The sequence below is a fragment of the Eptatretus burgeri genome, chromosome 1, assembly GCF_056783735.1.
Source record: "Eptatretus burgeri isolate ZD-2024b chromosome 1, Ebu_testis_v1, whole genome shotgun sequence".
NCBI lineage: Eukaryota > Metazoa > Chordata > Myxini > Myxiniformes > Myxinidae > Eptatretus > Eptatretus burgeri.
The window spans coordinates 49,963,183-49,979,625 of NC_140961.1; the positions used below are offsets into that span (position 1 = coordinate 49,963,183).

The 16,443-nt window shown below is 40.2% G+C and overlaps 1 protein-coding gene across 3 annotated transcripts in view; it reads left to right on the top strand.

Moving 5' to 3' along the window:
• The window catches only part of LRP2 (LDL receptor related protein 2), a 350,948-nt gene that overhangs the window by 10,632 nt on the left and 323,873 nt on the right, over positions 1-16,443 (top strand). For all 3 annotated transcript variants that reach the window (XM_085883670.1, XM_085883668.1, XM_085883669.1), the window contains exons 3-5: positions 9,231-9,353; positions 14,323-14,439; positions 14,690-14,800. In XM_085883670.1, coding sequence (XP_085739796.1) covers positions 9,231-9,353; positions 14,323-14,439; positions 14,690-14,800 — 351 coding nt within the window. The remainder of the gene's footprint in view (positions 1-9,230; positions 9,354-14,322; positions 14,440-14,689; positions 14,801-16,443) is intronic.

Consider the following 16,443-nt stretch of genomic DNA (forward strand, 5'->3'; position numbering starts at 1 on the left):
AATTATTGCAAAGCAATTCCCACTCTTGTTAGTTTTTTAGTTCGCCTGTTCGAAGAACAGAGAGCTATTGTGATACCCCCGGCATGAGTGTCGGCGTGAGCGTGAGCATCAGCATGAGCATGAGCATCAGCGTGAGCATGAGCGTGAAAATGTTAAAGTTTTTGGTGCAAGTTATTTTTTCCTTTCTAATGTTTTTATCTACCACACTATTTTTTATACGCCCAATATATATATATATATATATATATATATATATATATATATATATATATATATATATATATATATATATATATATATATATATATATCGGGGCGTATTATGTGATACTGGTCGTCCGTCCACCCGTCTGTCTGTCTGTCTGTCTGTCTGTCTGTCCGTCCGTCCGTTCCTGTCCGCACTCTAACTCCCAAAGTTTTCAACTTTCACGTTTCATATTTGGTACATAGGTACAGACTGTGGAGACGGTGTGTCGTGATATACGTTAGTCATCTCAAGTGGTTGCCATGGCAACCAGGATGCTGTTTTCCATCCGTTCCTGTCCGCACTCTAACTCCCAAAGTTTTCAACTTTCACGTTTCATATTTGGTACATAGGTACAGACTGTGGAGACGGTGTGTTGCGACATACGTTGTCATCTAAAGTGGTTGCCATGGCAACCAGGATGCTGTTTTCCATGTAGTTGCACAATTCTGTATATACGTTCTTGTTTGGGCGTATATTGTGCTCACTTGCGCTCTTGTTACTGATTACAATATACAAATACAAATATTGCTTTAAAATTATACTTCACTGCAATGCTTCATGAAAAATATTAATTCTTAGACTAGTCTTTTAAAAACGATAAATGTATAAACAGGCGAGCATTGGGTGGCTTTGACACCAACTCTCTGGTTATTCTTCCGCTGTGATTTTGCAGGTTTATTCCATTTAAATTAATTTTCTCTGCCACCGCTTGTCCGATTGACGTGAAATTTTTTTACCACAGGTGCGCCTCCTGCTGCAGAATTTCTTAGTCATAATGATGATGTCATAGCTCAGGTGGGGTGGCAGCCATGTTGAAGAAAAGGAAAAATTTTGGACCTCTTTATTTCCAAAACTGGTCCAATGGAAAAAAAATTGAAACTTAGCACATGTCAAGTACTCCCCATGATGAATACATGTTGTTACGAATGACATCATTGTTGCCTTCATTATGACGTCATAATTGCATGTGTCAAACACTGAACAATGTGAAAATTATTGAGGGCCATCTCAGGCTAAATTGGATATGAGGAAAAAAAAAACTGATGACGTCGTCGATCAGGTGGTTCGGCAGCCATTTGTTTTTTTTTTGTTTTTAAGAATAAACCTTTTAAAACCTTCTTCTCCAGAATGGCTTGACAGATCCAGGGGAAACTTTACACACATGTTTCCCAAGCCTTGGGGATACCATGGTGTTCACAAATCATCAATTGATCACATGGTCTGGCAACAGTATTGGATTGAACGAATAACTTTAAAAAAAATTATTTATCTTGAAATGCTTCAAGGAGTGATGTGAAACTTCACAATTATGATCTGGTAGTCATAGGGAATATATCTTTTAAATTTCAACCTGATCTGACACATGGTCTTGCAGTCATAATTATTTAATGTTTTGAATCTGGGTTCTTTTTGAATTTTTGTTTTTTTTTAAATAAGGCTCACTTGGTTGTGCTTGGGTGGGTTTAAGGGTGGAGGAGTAGCAGCTGAAACCCGAAACCGAGTGGCATAAAGCATTCTTAAGGAAAGATTTGATGATTTACTTAAATATTTCCTCAAGTTTCTGCTTGAGAACATCCTTAATTTGAGAATCATTGCATATTCGAATATTTTTTTTTTCTTAAAACCTTCCTGAAACTCAAGAGAGCATCACTTACCCCCCACACTTATTACTTCATGTTCAGGTTATTTAGACACCAATTCAATTGATACTGACGATGACCCCAGGAAAAATGGCCAACTACATACGTATTAAATACAGTTGATTGAATGCAGCATGTTACTATGTCCATAACTCATCAATCCCATGGTATAGAGAGACGTGTGAAGCCTCGTTCAACTCGGGGGGGGGGGTGTCCCGGTTTACCCTAAAGACCCAGGTCTAATCCAATTCGAGGGATTATTCACAATTATACACTATATATAGTTGTGGTGTTGTAATTAAACATAAAAGTACTTCAACAACACATCACACAACTATACAATGTATTTTCTCTATTGGGCCTCCACTAGTGCTTTGGTCTCTTCCTGAAGCCAATTTGTACATTTCTTTGCCACCATCCTGCTTTCGGACTCCTCTTCCCATCTCTAATGTGATAGGTTGCCGAGCATAGCAACGGCTCCTTAGGATTTCATCATCCTTAAGGAAATCCTTACTTGAGTATTTCATCAGGGTTTTTTATGCAACGGCCCTTAAAGAAATCCTTTGCTCAGGAATCACAATGTATCTTAATAAAATATAGATTATCCATCCCATTTCAGTTTATCCCCCATGCAAAATCATGATCTTTTCCATACCCATTGAACTACCCCCCACCCCCTCAAAAAAAATTGTTTCGGTATCTGAGGTAGTGCATTATCTGCTGGATAGTGCATTTCACAGCAAAGACTCAAAGCAAAGGACCAAGGAGCTGTCAAAAGGCCTCTGGGATAAAGTTGTGGAAAGGTACAGATCAGGGGATGGGTATAAAAATATTTCAAAGGCCTTCGATATCCTTTGGAGCGCAATCAAGACAATTATTAAGAAGTGGAACTTGTATGGTACAACTCAGACCCTGCCTAGATCAGGCAAAACATTATGCTTGGCACAAACCCAGCACAGCACATCATCCAAAGAACACCATCCTTACTATGAAGCATGGTGGTGGCAGCATCATAGTATGGGGATGTTTGTCATTAGCAGGGGCTCGGCACTGGTCAGGATAGAAGGGAAAATGGATGGAGAAAACTACAGAAAAATCTGAGAGGAATACCTGCTGCCCTCTGCAACAAAGCTGAAATTGGGAGGGAAGTTCACCTTTCAGCATGACAGTGACCTGAAGCACACAGCCAAAGCTACACTAGACTGGCTAAGGAACAAAAAGATAAATATCCTTGAGTGGCCAAGTCAGAGCCCTGACTTAAATCCATTCGAAAATCTGTGGCAGGACGAAGATTGCTATCCATCGACGCTCCCCACCCAACTTGACCGAGCTTGCACAGTTTTGTGCAGAAGAATGGGCAAATATTGCCCAATCAAGGCGTGCAAAGTTGTTCGAGACCGATCCCAACAGACTCACAGCTGTAATTGCTGTCAGAGATGCTGCAGTTGGACACTTATCCAACCAAGATATTCTCGTTTTGTATTCTTAATTAATTTTTTGAAATTTATAGAATTTGTTTTTTACTTTGAAGTTGTGAGTTACGATGTGTGAATTAAGGTGGAAAAAGTCTGATTCAATGCAATTTAATTCCAGGCTATAAGGCAGCAAAGGTGAAAATTTTGAAAGTGGGTGCAGACTTTCTATAGGTGCTGTATATCGTTTTTGGCCCCATCTCTCAATGGTGATGAATCACTGAAAAAATAAAAAAATTATCGTATCTGGACCTTCACCAAAATCAATAAATACTCACCAATTGAGTTTTGAAACTTCATTCATTACCTTCGCAAACTTTGTTGCGAAGGTTATGTTTTGATCGCTGTGTATTTATTTATTTATTTGTGAATATGTGTGTTTGTTTGTTTGTTATTCGCATAACTCCAAAAGTATTAAACTGAATCGCAGCAAATTTGGTGGGATGATTGGTTATTATCCGAGGACCATTTGATTAGATTTTGGGAGCGATTGGCTCAAAGGTCAAGGTCAAAGTCATGAAAAGGTCAAAATCGTCTTTTTACCATAGCGTGGTCAATTTGTATCCAATTTGCATGCAACTAATGCCAAAATATTCAGAATTCAATGCCCCATCTTGTGATATGTGACATGACACAATGACGTAATAACCCTTATTAGCGGTTGGGAGTCAAAGGTCAGGGGGGGATTACGACATTGCAAAATGTGCGGTTTTAGTCATAACACGGTCAATTCTTATCCGATTTGCATGAAACCAACACCAAAATGTTGACTGTTCTGTTGCCCACACTCTAATACCAATTACAAAATTAAGAGTAGAAAGGGCAAGGTCGAGGTCATGAAAAGGTCAAAATCGTCATTTTGCCATAGTGCGGTCGATTTTTATCCAATTTGCATGCAACCAATGTCAAAATGTTGTCAATTCAATGCCCAATCTTGTGATATACGATATGACACAATGACGTCATTACCTTTGTTTGCGGTTTGGGTCAAAGGTCAGGGGGGTCAATGACCTTTATTATCATAACGTGGTCAATTCTTATACAATTTGCATGTAAGTAGATTCAAAATGTTTAGAATTCAATTCCCTATCCTGTGATGTGTAATATTTGACAGTGACTTTATTGGTGAGTTTAAAAGCATTGGGGGGTGGGGGGAGTGTCACTGAACTTATTTCTTATAATGTGACCAGTTGTCATCAAATTGGCTTGACACCGACACCCAAAAAGGTCAGGGAGTTCATACAGAAATTGTACAATGTACTTGAATCAGTGTCAAACAGCAGGAAATTTAATGTTTTTAAGCCATCATAACACATATGAGATGGCAGATGTGGTTTGGGATTAAATACCCTCACAATCAATGGTTTCTGGGGGGGGGGCTAAATGTAGCGTTGGCAAAGGTATGCGCTGTACTGAGTGCCCGTTCTAGTTAGATCTTTGAGGCTCTTCAACAAATTTCAATATTTGACGTGCCAAAACAAAACGAACTAGAAGGGCACTCAGTGGAGTTCATACCTCCGCCACGTAATACCTGATCCAGTAGAATATATCAGGCACAATATTTTTTTGAAATATCATGCTATTTGTCGTGATTGACCCGATCTCTCAATGGTGTGAAGAATCTGTTGAAAATTTTAAAATTTTTAGTGCAGTATCTGGATCTTCACCAAAATCTAATCAATTTGTCCTTGTCACAAACTCCATCTGTCCAAGTTTCATCCGAATCCATCCCTAACTTTTCGAGATATCGTTCTATATATCGTGCTTGGTCCTATCTCTCAGTGGTGAAGAATCATAGAATTCTAATATGTGAATCCAGTTCCGGATCTTCACCAAAATCTAACCAATTTATCCTTGGCACACACTCAACCTCTCCACTGTTTCATCTGAATCCACCCATAAATTTTTGAGATATCCTGCTCATAGACAGACAGACAAACAGACAGGGGTAAAAAAAAAAAAATGTGGATCCAGACTGAACCAAAATCGAATTGGCTTGTTGTCGTCACCGAGCCACCTTATACCTCAAGTTTTGTCAAAATTCATCAACTACTTTTTTGAAATATCGTGTTTTATATCGTTTTTAGCTCCATCTCTCAATGGTGAAGAATCACTTCCAAAATTTTTATATTCTCGTATCCATATCGTTTCTGTTTCTTCACCAAAATCGAATTGATTCTTCCTTGTCACACACACTTGACCTATGCACCAACTTTTGTCCACATCTGTCCACAACTTTTAAGCTATCATGATATTTTTAATTTTTGGCCCATCTGTGAATGGTGAAGAATCACTTGGAAATTAAATAAATTATCTGATCCGGATCCAGATATTCACCAACATCTGAAACTAAAATGGGACTAGATCATTGCATGAGTTTTTGCCAGATTATCACCCACCAGCAGAGTACCCACTCTATAGGTGATCTTGTTCCAAGCATGCAACATGTTCGTCTGACACACCTTTATTGGGTGGTGCATAGGCAACTGACAGCTGCCTCAATCGCTTCCAAAAATAAAGATAAAAACCCAGGTTACGTGCATGAAGCAAAAACATAGCCTACTTACTGCTTGTAATTCAAAAAGCCTCACTGCACTGGAAAACCTGTGGACAGGAACATTGTACTGTAAACGATGAGGACTTGTAGTACCCTCTCCCACCTAGAGCGGAGCTACTTGATACACATTTACATAGATAATTTTCCTCCACCCTCATCCAAGACCACCAGCAAAGATAAAAACACCCTTATGCACTAATTCGGGTCATACTGATCCCACGTAACAAGTTTTGATATAATCAGGTCAGAACTGGAGGAGGAGTAGTGCGACAAACAAAGACACACACATAAGCAAAACCCGTTCTGTTAATTATAGTGAGGATTCTTTCAACACCATGGGTAAATGACTCATTGGTCTTGGTGAGTGAGGGGGGAGGTTAACATTCGGATGAAGTCGATAAGGTCACTTTGGAGCACAAGATATGTTAGTCCGGCAGATATGTGAAATATTCTGGTAGTTTTGTGCCTTTGATGATACAAGCATGAAATTTGGTACACAGTTATAGCATACCCTTAGGAAACATTTTGGATATAGGGACATTCCAGATTACCCCTAGGGTCAAAATGGTGGCCATTTTACCAAATGGCTGCCACGAATAACAAATTCTGCCTACAAGGTCAGCAAAGTCATATGTGCTTGGTGCAAAACACAATGTAGTGAGTATAATATGACTATTATCAACTTGTATGCACATGCTTCATTATCTACTTCATAATTGACTAAAAAATGCATCTACGGTGGTCTATGAGGGACACAGATAACAGTTTACCATCGCAATAATGCATGGCTGGAACAAGAGCTCTGTAATATGATCATGCATGTGAATGTTACCTGAATATTGTTTCTGGAAATATAAATAGATCAAAAATCAAATTTGGTGAAAGGAACTTAGACTCCATGAATATTTCCATTATTAATTACATACTGGTAGCTGGCAATGTCGCGATTAAATGCATAAATTTGCGAAATCGATATTGATGTACTCACTGTATTAATTTTCATGATTGCATAATAGAAATGTTCAAACTACAATGGTGTGTTCATATTGATTTGGGTTTAACATGGTCCTGTCCAGCGCAAAGAAATAATGTATGGTGGCCTATTGGGGACATCGAGTGACAATCACCCAAGATCGCCATTGTGTATATGTATATATATATATATATATATATATATATATATATATATATATATATATATATATATATATATATATATATATCCTCTGGGCTGGGGTTCGTAGTTGAAAACATTTTAACTCTGCTATTCTGTTTTCAGGTGATAACTCCACTGTAGTGCACCCAAAGACTAATCCCCTGCTTGGTCGTGGTTCTTCCCAATTTTACAGTGACTGATTGGTGGTGGTTCAAGACAATGGCCAAGCATTTCAAACGATTAGACCCCCAGCAGCGAGGGCCAAGTACATCTGTTACATCAATTAACGAGACAGACTGGAACCTATGTGTGCTGTGTCAGATGGACACCACTGAGGCAGACACTAGGAAGAAGCGAGGCAAAGGCATCAGGAGACGAGTCGAGCCATCTAGTTCCATTCCTGGAAACTGGCAGACCTTTCTTCGCACAGATGAGAACAAGATGGAGTTGTTTGACTTCCTCGCCACCAGAGTAGCAACAACAGACACAGACAAACAAGTCATCAGCACCCACCACAAAGATGTGGTTTGTACGCAGGCCCGAGATGTTGCTGGTCTTGCCCCTTGTAGCCATGAAGAGGCTGACACAAGAATGCTACTCCATGCTGAAGACACTGTGAGGCAGGTATACAGCAAAGTGTCGATCCGTACAGTAGACACTGATGTCGTGGTCCTTGCGGTGACAGCAGCTGGACGTCTGGACATTGATGAGCTCTGGGTTGCTTTTGGCACAGGAAAGAACTTCAGGTTCTTGGCAGCTCATGAGATGTCTGTGGCACTGGGACCTAACAAGTGTCGAGGTTTGCCATTCTTCCATGCCCTCACTGGATGCGACACCGTTTGAAGCTTCGGAGGCAAGGGGAAGAAAAAAGCATGGGAAACCTGGAGAGCCTGTGATGAGGTCACTGATGTCACTGCAGCATTCTGTGCCTTGGCTGCCACGCCAACTCCTTCAGCCGTAGATGACCACATGGATGCACTGGAGCATTTTGTTGTTGTGCTCTATGATCGCACCAGTCGCCAGGAACATGTCAATGAGTGTCGCAAGCATCTGTTCACCCAGAATGGCAGATCAATAGATGCTCTCCCACCAACTCGTAAAGCCCTGAAACAGCACATCAAGAGAGCTACCTACCAAGCCGGCTACTGTTGGGGCCAGATGATGGTGTCCACACCAGAGCTCCCATCGCCCAGTGACTGGGGGTGGGTTCACACCGATAATGGCTGGGACATATACTGGACAACCCTTCCAGAGGCAACTGAGGCATGTCGGCAACTACTAAGGTGTGGCTGCAAAAAGGGATGCAGAGGACAGTGCAAGTGTGTCAAGGCTGCACTCCAGTGCACAGCTCTATGTCACTGTGGTGGGGAGTGTACAAGAAAGTAGAACTGGGACAAGAGAGATCACAGATGATAATTATGTAACATGTACACATGTATCCATGCATCATAGTAGACTCTGTTACCTGGATCTAGAGGTTCCACTGTATAATTTTGACTCTGTAAGTTGATGTTAGGATCAAACAGAAGCACTTCCTCTGAGTTCAAGAGTGTTAAATGAACAACAGTCATTCCATGGTGCTTGATAACAGTTTTTTGAAGAGTTTGTTGTAGAAAACCATCCAAAAGTGCAAAAATGCACCAAAAATGACCAAATAAATGGTTTATTCATGCTTTGTCACCTTTATTTGCTATTTCTTATTTACTAGAATCTATATTTAGTTAAATAGAACCACTGGTATGCTTCTTAAATATAGTTGTATCCACATGTATCCTCCTTGTACAACACAAAATCGGCTATTTTGTAAAATGGCCGCCATTTTGGCTCTGGGAAGAATCTGGAATGTCCCTATATCGAAAAATCTTTGTAAGATACTGCTCTAGCAGTGTGCCAAATTTCATGCTTGTATCACTAAAGGCACATTTTTTCCACATATCTGCCGGACTATGTATATTTGGTATATATTGTTGAAATTATTCAGTTATTTTTCGAGCTTATTTTATCAGTATATCATTGTTTTTAGTAATATTTGCATGTTGGACTCCATTTCCTCTATTCAAGAAGTAGATCAAGGCTCTATAATATTGTTCACAGCTTGGTCATATTTATTGTTGACTGCGTACTGGTTTCTTTTTTATATTTTACTTCAACCACCGTAGCTTTTCCGTCATGCGCAGCCACACAGTTTTCCTGTGTCACTGACCACACGTGCATCTCTCAGAGCTTTGTCTGCGATGGGGAAGACGATTGTGATGATGCATCTGATGAACACCAAAGATGCCGTAAGTGTCAAACAAAATAACTTTTATTTTATCGAAGTTGATAGTAGTTTGGTGAGAAGCTTGTATGGGGCCAAAGCGTGCTTGCCGACCATTTCTCAATATATGAAACTTTTACATTTGGTAATTAATCTGAGTAAACGAAAGGTAACTTCTCAAGGGGCCAACATTTTCATGTACAAAGAAGCAGAAGAAAAGCAATTGGAAGGGTGAAAGTTTTGAAAACAAATTGAATGATTTTTCACATGATCCCCTTTAAATCTGTCTCAAATTGAACGTAGAATCAAATAATAGTTTGGATTTGGGAAAAGGGAAGCACTCCATAATGATGTGAATCCAGAATTTTGTCTCCATGAGTTTATATGAAAATTCACTTAATTTGTGATCACCATATTACCATTTTCATTCATTGATATAAAATATGTCTGGTGTTGGCTTAATGGTTAGGGTGGTTGGCTTGGTATCCTCGGATCCTGAGTTCAAATCCTACTCAACAGTTGAATTAATACCAGGTGGGGTTGACTCTGCCTGTTATCCTTCTGAGGTTGGCAAATGAGTGCCAGCTTGCTGGTATCCTGTGTTCGAGTGGCGACCCATCCAGGATTGTACCCAATAGCCAAGGAGACTGCTTAGGCAGCACAAATCCTCTGCACAGAGTATGGTCCTAATGGATGCATGGATGGATATAAAATAGCTATTGCATATACAGACATACACACATCAAGGGTAATGGAAAAGCTGGACAATCAGTTCATCCTTGTCACATACCCAACCTGTCCACCAAATTTAATCCTGATCCATCCACAACTTTTTCAGATATCCAGAACACAAACAGACAAACCGACAAACAAGAAGACGACGTTGTGCAGAGCACGATACTTGCAAAATCCATAAAATAAATTTGACCTAAAAAATAATTGGTGGTTGAATTCAATGACCAAATGTGCAACTCCACTTCAAATTTCAACTGAATCGGATGAAAATTGTCAATTTCAGAAATTCGGCCTATGTTGATCTCGAAAAATTTTGGTGGTTGAATTCAGTGACCTGACATGCAAATCCTCTTCAAATTTCAAGTCAATGAGATGAAAATTGAGGATTTTAGAAATACCTCCTTAGTTGTTGACCTTGGGCCTATGTTGACCTTTCATTCCATGTTGACATACAAACTAATTCATTGGTTGAATTCAGTGACCTGGCATATAAATCCTCTTCAAATTTCAAGTCAATGAGATGAAAATTGAGGATTTTAGAAATACCACCTTAGTTGTTGACCTTGGGCCTATGTTGACCTTTTGGTCTCAGTTGACCTCAAAAATATGTCATTGGTTCAATTTATTGACCTGAAATATAAATCCTCTTCAAATTCCAAGTCAATTGGATTGAAATTGAAGATTTTAGAAATCTCTCCTAAGCTGTTGACCTTTGGCCTATGTTGACCTTTTGACCTCAAAATCAATAGACTTGTTCCTTTTGACAAACTCTACCATGTGTTGAAATTTCGTGAAGATTAGTTTAAAATTGTGACCTGGAGGCGATAAACAGACAGACAGACAGACAGAATAACATGAAGGCGACGTCGTCCAGAGCACGATACTTGCAAAATCCATAAAACAAATTTGACCTCACAAATAATTGGTGGTTGAATTCATTGACCTGAAATGTATATCCTTTTCAAATTTCAAGTCAATCGGATGAAAATTGAGGAATTTAGAAATTTCACTTCAGTTGTTGTCCTTTTGCCGATGTTAACATTTTGGTCCATGTTGACCTCAAAAATAATTGGCTCCTTGAAATCAGTGACCTGAAATATAAATCGTCTTCAAATTTCAAGTGTCAATCTGATGACACAGAATCTGATGGGGGAAAACTGCTTCTCTTAAAAACTATTAATTGGTTCCAGCGACTAACAGGCAGAAGTTCAGGCAGTGAAGGAGGTAAGATGGTGAAACTCATGTGGAATTTGCTTGGAAAAAGAGACTTTGTTTGATCGGTGGTCCACTTCCAAGGAAATTGTGAACAAATTTGACAGATTAAGGCAGTTGATGTTAGTTGGGGAGTTTATGCAGTGCATGCATTTATTTTGACATTCGGACATATTTGGAGGAACGAAAGGTGGACTAATTGCACACTGTAGCAACAATAACTGACGATTATGCTTTGACTCAGAAATTCTATTTTCACAACCCGGGTTTCTCAAATAAAAGTAACCTGGAGAGTTACAGTATACCTCGTCTGGGAGTAGGACCTCAAGGTTTTCTGGAAAACTCACATGCCAAGTGGGATTATTCAAAGCCTTCTGACTGGAAAGGAAATTTTCATGGTGTTCAGAGAATGACCACAGATAAGAAAATTATCCATTCGTGCAGACTTATTCTTATTGCAAGAGGAAAGGACATATAGTATAAGGTATCATTGTCATTTGGTGGAAAGAAACCAAAGTAATCAGCAAGTAAAAGGTGCTTCGACTGCACTTGTTAATGCTCGAAACTGCCCATTGTGGACAGTGACCATTTAAGGGTCATCCAAGAAGGAGGTGGCGCCAGATTCAGACGTTATTTATGAGGGTTATGAGCCTTTCATTACAAAGGGTTTTGTGTCAGCTGAAAGCGACAATGCAAATTAGCGACCTGTTAAAATATTGAGCGACACAGTGACATCTCAGTCCTTAATGCTAGAGAGCATTTTGCCACTATCAAAGAGAATGGCGACTGGTACCATTGCACTGCTCTAAGGAGATGGTGGTTTTTGTTAATGCACCTCTTTGGGTGGTTAACTTAGAGTCGGAGTTGGTATCTGGACTTGTGACTATAGGCTTACAGTCTACTCTTACAGTGGAAGGCATTTCTTTTGTCATCGGAAATGATTTAGCCGGTGGTAGAGTCTCGATTAATCCACAGGTGGTGGATGAACTGATTGCAGAGTAACACGGAGCAGAGAGAGGAGATTCCTAATCTATTTCCATCATGTTTAGTGACTCGTAAGTCTAGGGAGCGTTGTGAAGAGAGAGGAGTGAAAAAAACACGTGGACTTATAACCCATGTACACTTTAGAAGGAATTTTCATGGACTCGGACCTAGGTCAATGATGATTTTAATGCTGGTGAAGCAAATGATGGTCATATTTTTGGACCAGAAGACGAATCTGGTAGCCAATCAGACCCAACTTTTCTCACAAGAGAGAGATTTATATAAAAGCAAATGAAGGATACTGAGCTAAGAGTGCTAGCTTAATAAAGGTCTCATGGAGAAGGAGGCTACCAAAGTACCATTTTACTACTATAATAAAGTTAGTGCATTAATGAGGAAGTGAAGACCACTTTAGGTATCAACAGATGATGAATGGAAAATTGATTGTCAAATTGTTGTTCCACAACTGCAATGGAATGAAATCTTGAGCTTAGCGCACGAGGTACCGTTGGCAGGTCACCGAGGAGTGAATATACCATGTGACAAAATTTTGACACATTTGTTTTGGCGGGGTTTGTGACGTGAGGTGGCGAAGTTTTATAAACTTGTCACTCGTGGCAGATGGTGGGGAAACCAAATCAAAAGATTGCTTCGGCACCATTAAACCCATTCCAGCTTTTGAGGAACCATTCAGTCGGGTTATCATTGATTGTGTTGGTCCCTTGTCAAAGACTAAGGCAGGTAATCAATACATGTTGACGATTATGTGTGTGTCCACGAGGTTCGCAGAGGTGATATCTCTCAAAAAAATTGCAGCAACAAATATTGTTAAGGCATTAGTTAAGTTATTTACACTTGTTTGCTTACCGAAGATCAAACAATCTGATCAATAATCAAATTTAATGTCAAATCTTTTCCAACAAGTTTTTCACCACTTGGGAGTGAAACAGGTTAAGTAAAGTGCGTAACATCCGGCGGAGTTACAAGGCGCTTTGGAAAGGTTCCAGCAGACTTTGGAAAACATGATTCGAACTTCATGGTTTAGTGTGACAAGGATTGTGATGGAGTACACTTGTTGCTGTTTGCTCTCAGTGAGTCAGTTCAGAAGTCGTTGAGATTCAGTCCTTTTGAACTAGTGTTTGGACATATTTTTTAAGTCTCTTGAAGCTTTTGAAGGAACAGTGGCTTACCCAGAAGTCACAGTTACATTTGCTGGATTATTTGTCTGATTTTAGAGATAGGCTGGCGAAGGCACGTGAAATAGCAAGAGAGAATTTAAAAATATCATGGGACAAAATGAAAGCTTGACATGCCGGACATTCCAAGGACAGGGAATTTAGTCCTGATGGTAAGGTTTTGGTGTTGCTGCCAATTGCAGGTCAACCATTTCAGGCTCGGTATGTTGGACCCTCACCAAATTGAAAGAAAGTCAGTGAGACTAATTATGTTGTTCAAACTTCAGGCAGACGCAAGCTGATACGACTGTGTCACATAATTAAATATGATAAAAATGATCATGACAGAGAACGTGTGCTTTCAGCAACACCTGTTTCACCTGCAGTTTATGCACAGAAGCAAAATGAGATGTGTGATGAAGTGAAGTTAGACGACATTAGGGACAACGCCTGTCTGAGGCTGACTAACACTGAGGTTATATTACACTTGGATCAGAAATTGTGTCATTTAACATCTGAACAGCAGGGTCACATCTCAGACTTAATTCATGACAATGCTCACTTGTTTACAGATGCACCCAGCCGTACTGACTTAGCGTATCACGATGTATAGGTAGGAGATGCTACGACAGTAAAACTACACCCATACAGGATGAATCCTGCAAGTTAGAACATCTCCATGAGGAGTTTGAATACATGCTCGAAAATGACATCATTGAATGCAGTGACGGTGAATGCAGTTCACCCTGTAATCCTGGCACCCAAGGCAGATGGCAGTATAAAGTTCTTCATTCAACCAGCAGCCACAGGCTACATACGAAAAAACAACAACAACAGTTTGATTTTGATGAATGAACTACAAGACGATGCACTGTGTATTCCCCACAGCTGGCAGGACGTGTTCTATCCATGAGTTCACCTGCGCATCAGGGCACTGCATCCCTGAGCTCTTTCGCTGTGACCATTCGGATGACTGCCCGGATAGTTCAGATGAGCACGGGTGCGGTGAGTCGAATGTAATCAAATAAAATCTGACTTTATTTAATGTATCTTTATTACAAAGTGAATTATAAGTCATTCGAGTTTGGTGCTCTGTCTGCATGAGGTGCTGCACCACGGAGCATCTTGTGCCAGTCACACATCGAGAAGCATGCAAACTGGTGTTTGCTCTGAGCCATTATCAAATGCTTTTCTTCGTTGTCAGTGTATTTTATTATTTTTTCTCTTTCTCATGTTGTGCACCTTCCTTTTTCAGATTATGACACTTGTGCACAGCTGGCATGTGCGAGTGGAGCCTGTGTGAATACATCCCTGTGGTGCGACGGCACTTCTGATTGCAGGGATGGCTCCGATGAGACCAATTGCAGTAATTACTTTTTGCTGACATTATTCACTGGTTAATCACGTCATCCAATGTGATGTTTTCTTCTGTTGGACATGCAATTTGCATTGCAAAAGTTCGTCTTTTGATGGATGGCGTGCATTGTTAAAAAAAATTGTTGATTGCAAATAACGATATATTTTTCTCTGCAAACCTGCAATCATAATATTAGAAAGATGGTTTTTAAAGTGCTTTGAGTGAGATCTTGGTTTGTAAATGATAATACCTGCCAAGAGATTAATTACAGCACCTGGTTCGATCGACTTGGTACCAGCTACAATCTGATGAGCCCCAATGGGTGACAAAACAATTCCATTGACACATACATGTACGTGTTGGTTTATTTTTATTCCATAAACCTGAAATCCGTGCCACTTGATATAATCATGGAATTCCCAGCACTCTCGTATTGAAGACATGATGAAGCTCAATGGAAAGAGATATAGTTAATTCGAACTCCAGAGCATTGACACATGTTCATTCAATCATTGATAAACGTTTAAGCCATGCAGCACAGTTGTTGTTATTTTTACAATTTTACCAACTTAAAGGCTGAGAGATGCGATCCTCTCTGCCATTTGGCTGGATATCGATGGCAAATCCCTGGCATTTCATTTACTGCTCTGAAAAGCATTAATATTAATAATATTAATATAGTTTATCCCTGGCATTCCGTTTACTGCTCTGAAAAGCATTAATATATAATAATAACAAATCGCTCTCTCAATCATTAATATTAACAACAAAAACGATCTTATAATGCTTCATCTTCCTCTCTCACACATGTGGTACTCTTTACTGTTTCACAATGCACTACTCTTCTGCTATTTTAACAGACTGCTCTCATTTCGACCTCTCCTTCATTCCTTGCCAAAAAAATCGAACTATTACAGCGCTTCTTCTCTCCATTCTCTGAATTCGCCTTCATTGCATCCATCAAGAATTGTGTTAAATCGCATCTCTGACCTAAAACTTTTAAAAACCACAGTTTGCCATGGATGTTCGCTTTCCATCAAACATTCTTTTTTTTCCAACTTCAGTGCCAACTCACCCCCCTCACCCCTCACTCTCACTCTCAAAGCAACCATCCCACTCTTCTCCCTCCAAGCCTCCCTCTCACCTCTCTCAAAAATTCCCCCCTCACCTTTCTCCCACCTTTCATCCCCCTCACTCATCCTTCTCAAAGTTGCCCCCCTCTCATCCACCAAGCTGCCTCCCTCCACTGCCCTCTCACCTCCATCTCTTCACTCCACCTCCTCAAATCCTCAACTGCCTTCTTCCTTATCTCTTGTCCCCCTCTCCCCCAGCACTACAGAGCCTTTTCTCCTCCTCATTCGGCCCCCACCCCTAGCTATTCTGCAATACCCCACACTCTTTCAACAACCCTCCTTACCTCCCCCCCCTCGTCCCTTGTCCTACCCTCCCCCTCCCCTCCACCTCCTGCACCCAAAGCCTCCTCCCCTACCTCTTCATTAAAAGTGTGGACCTCAAATATCTGGGGCCTTCGCTCAAACCTTTCAGATCTTTCCTTACAGGTTGCCACTGACAAACCAGACATAATCTGCCTAACATAAACTTTCCTCCCCCAAGACGTGTCTGACTCCCAAGTATCTCTCCCTGGTTACTCC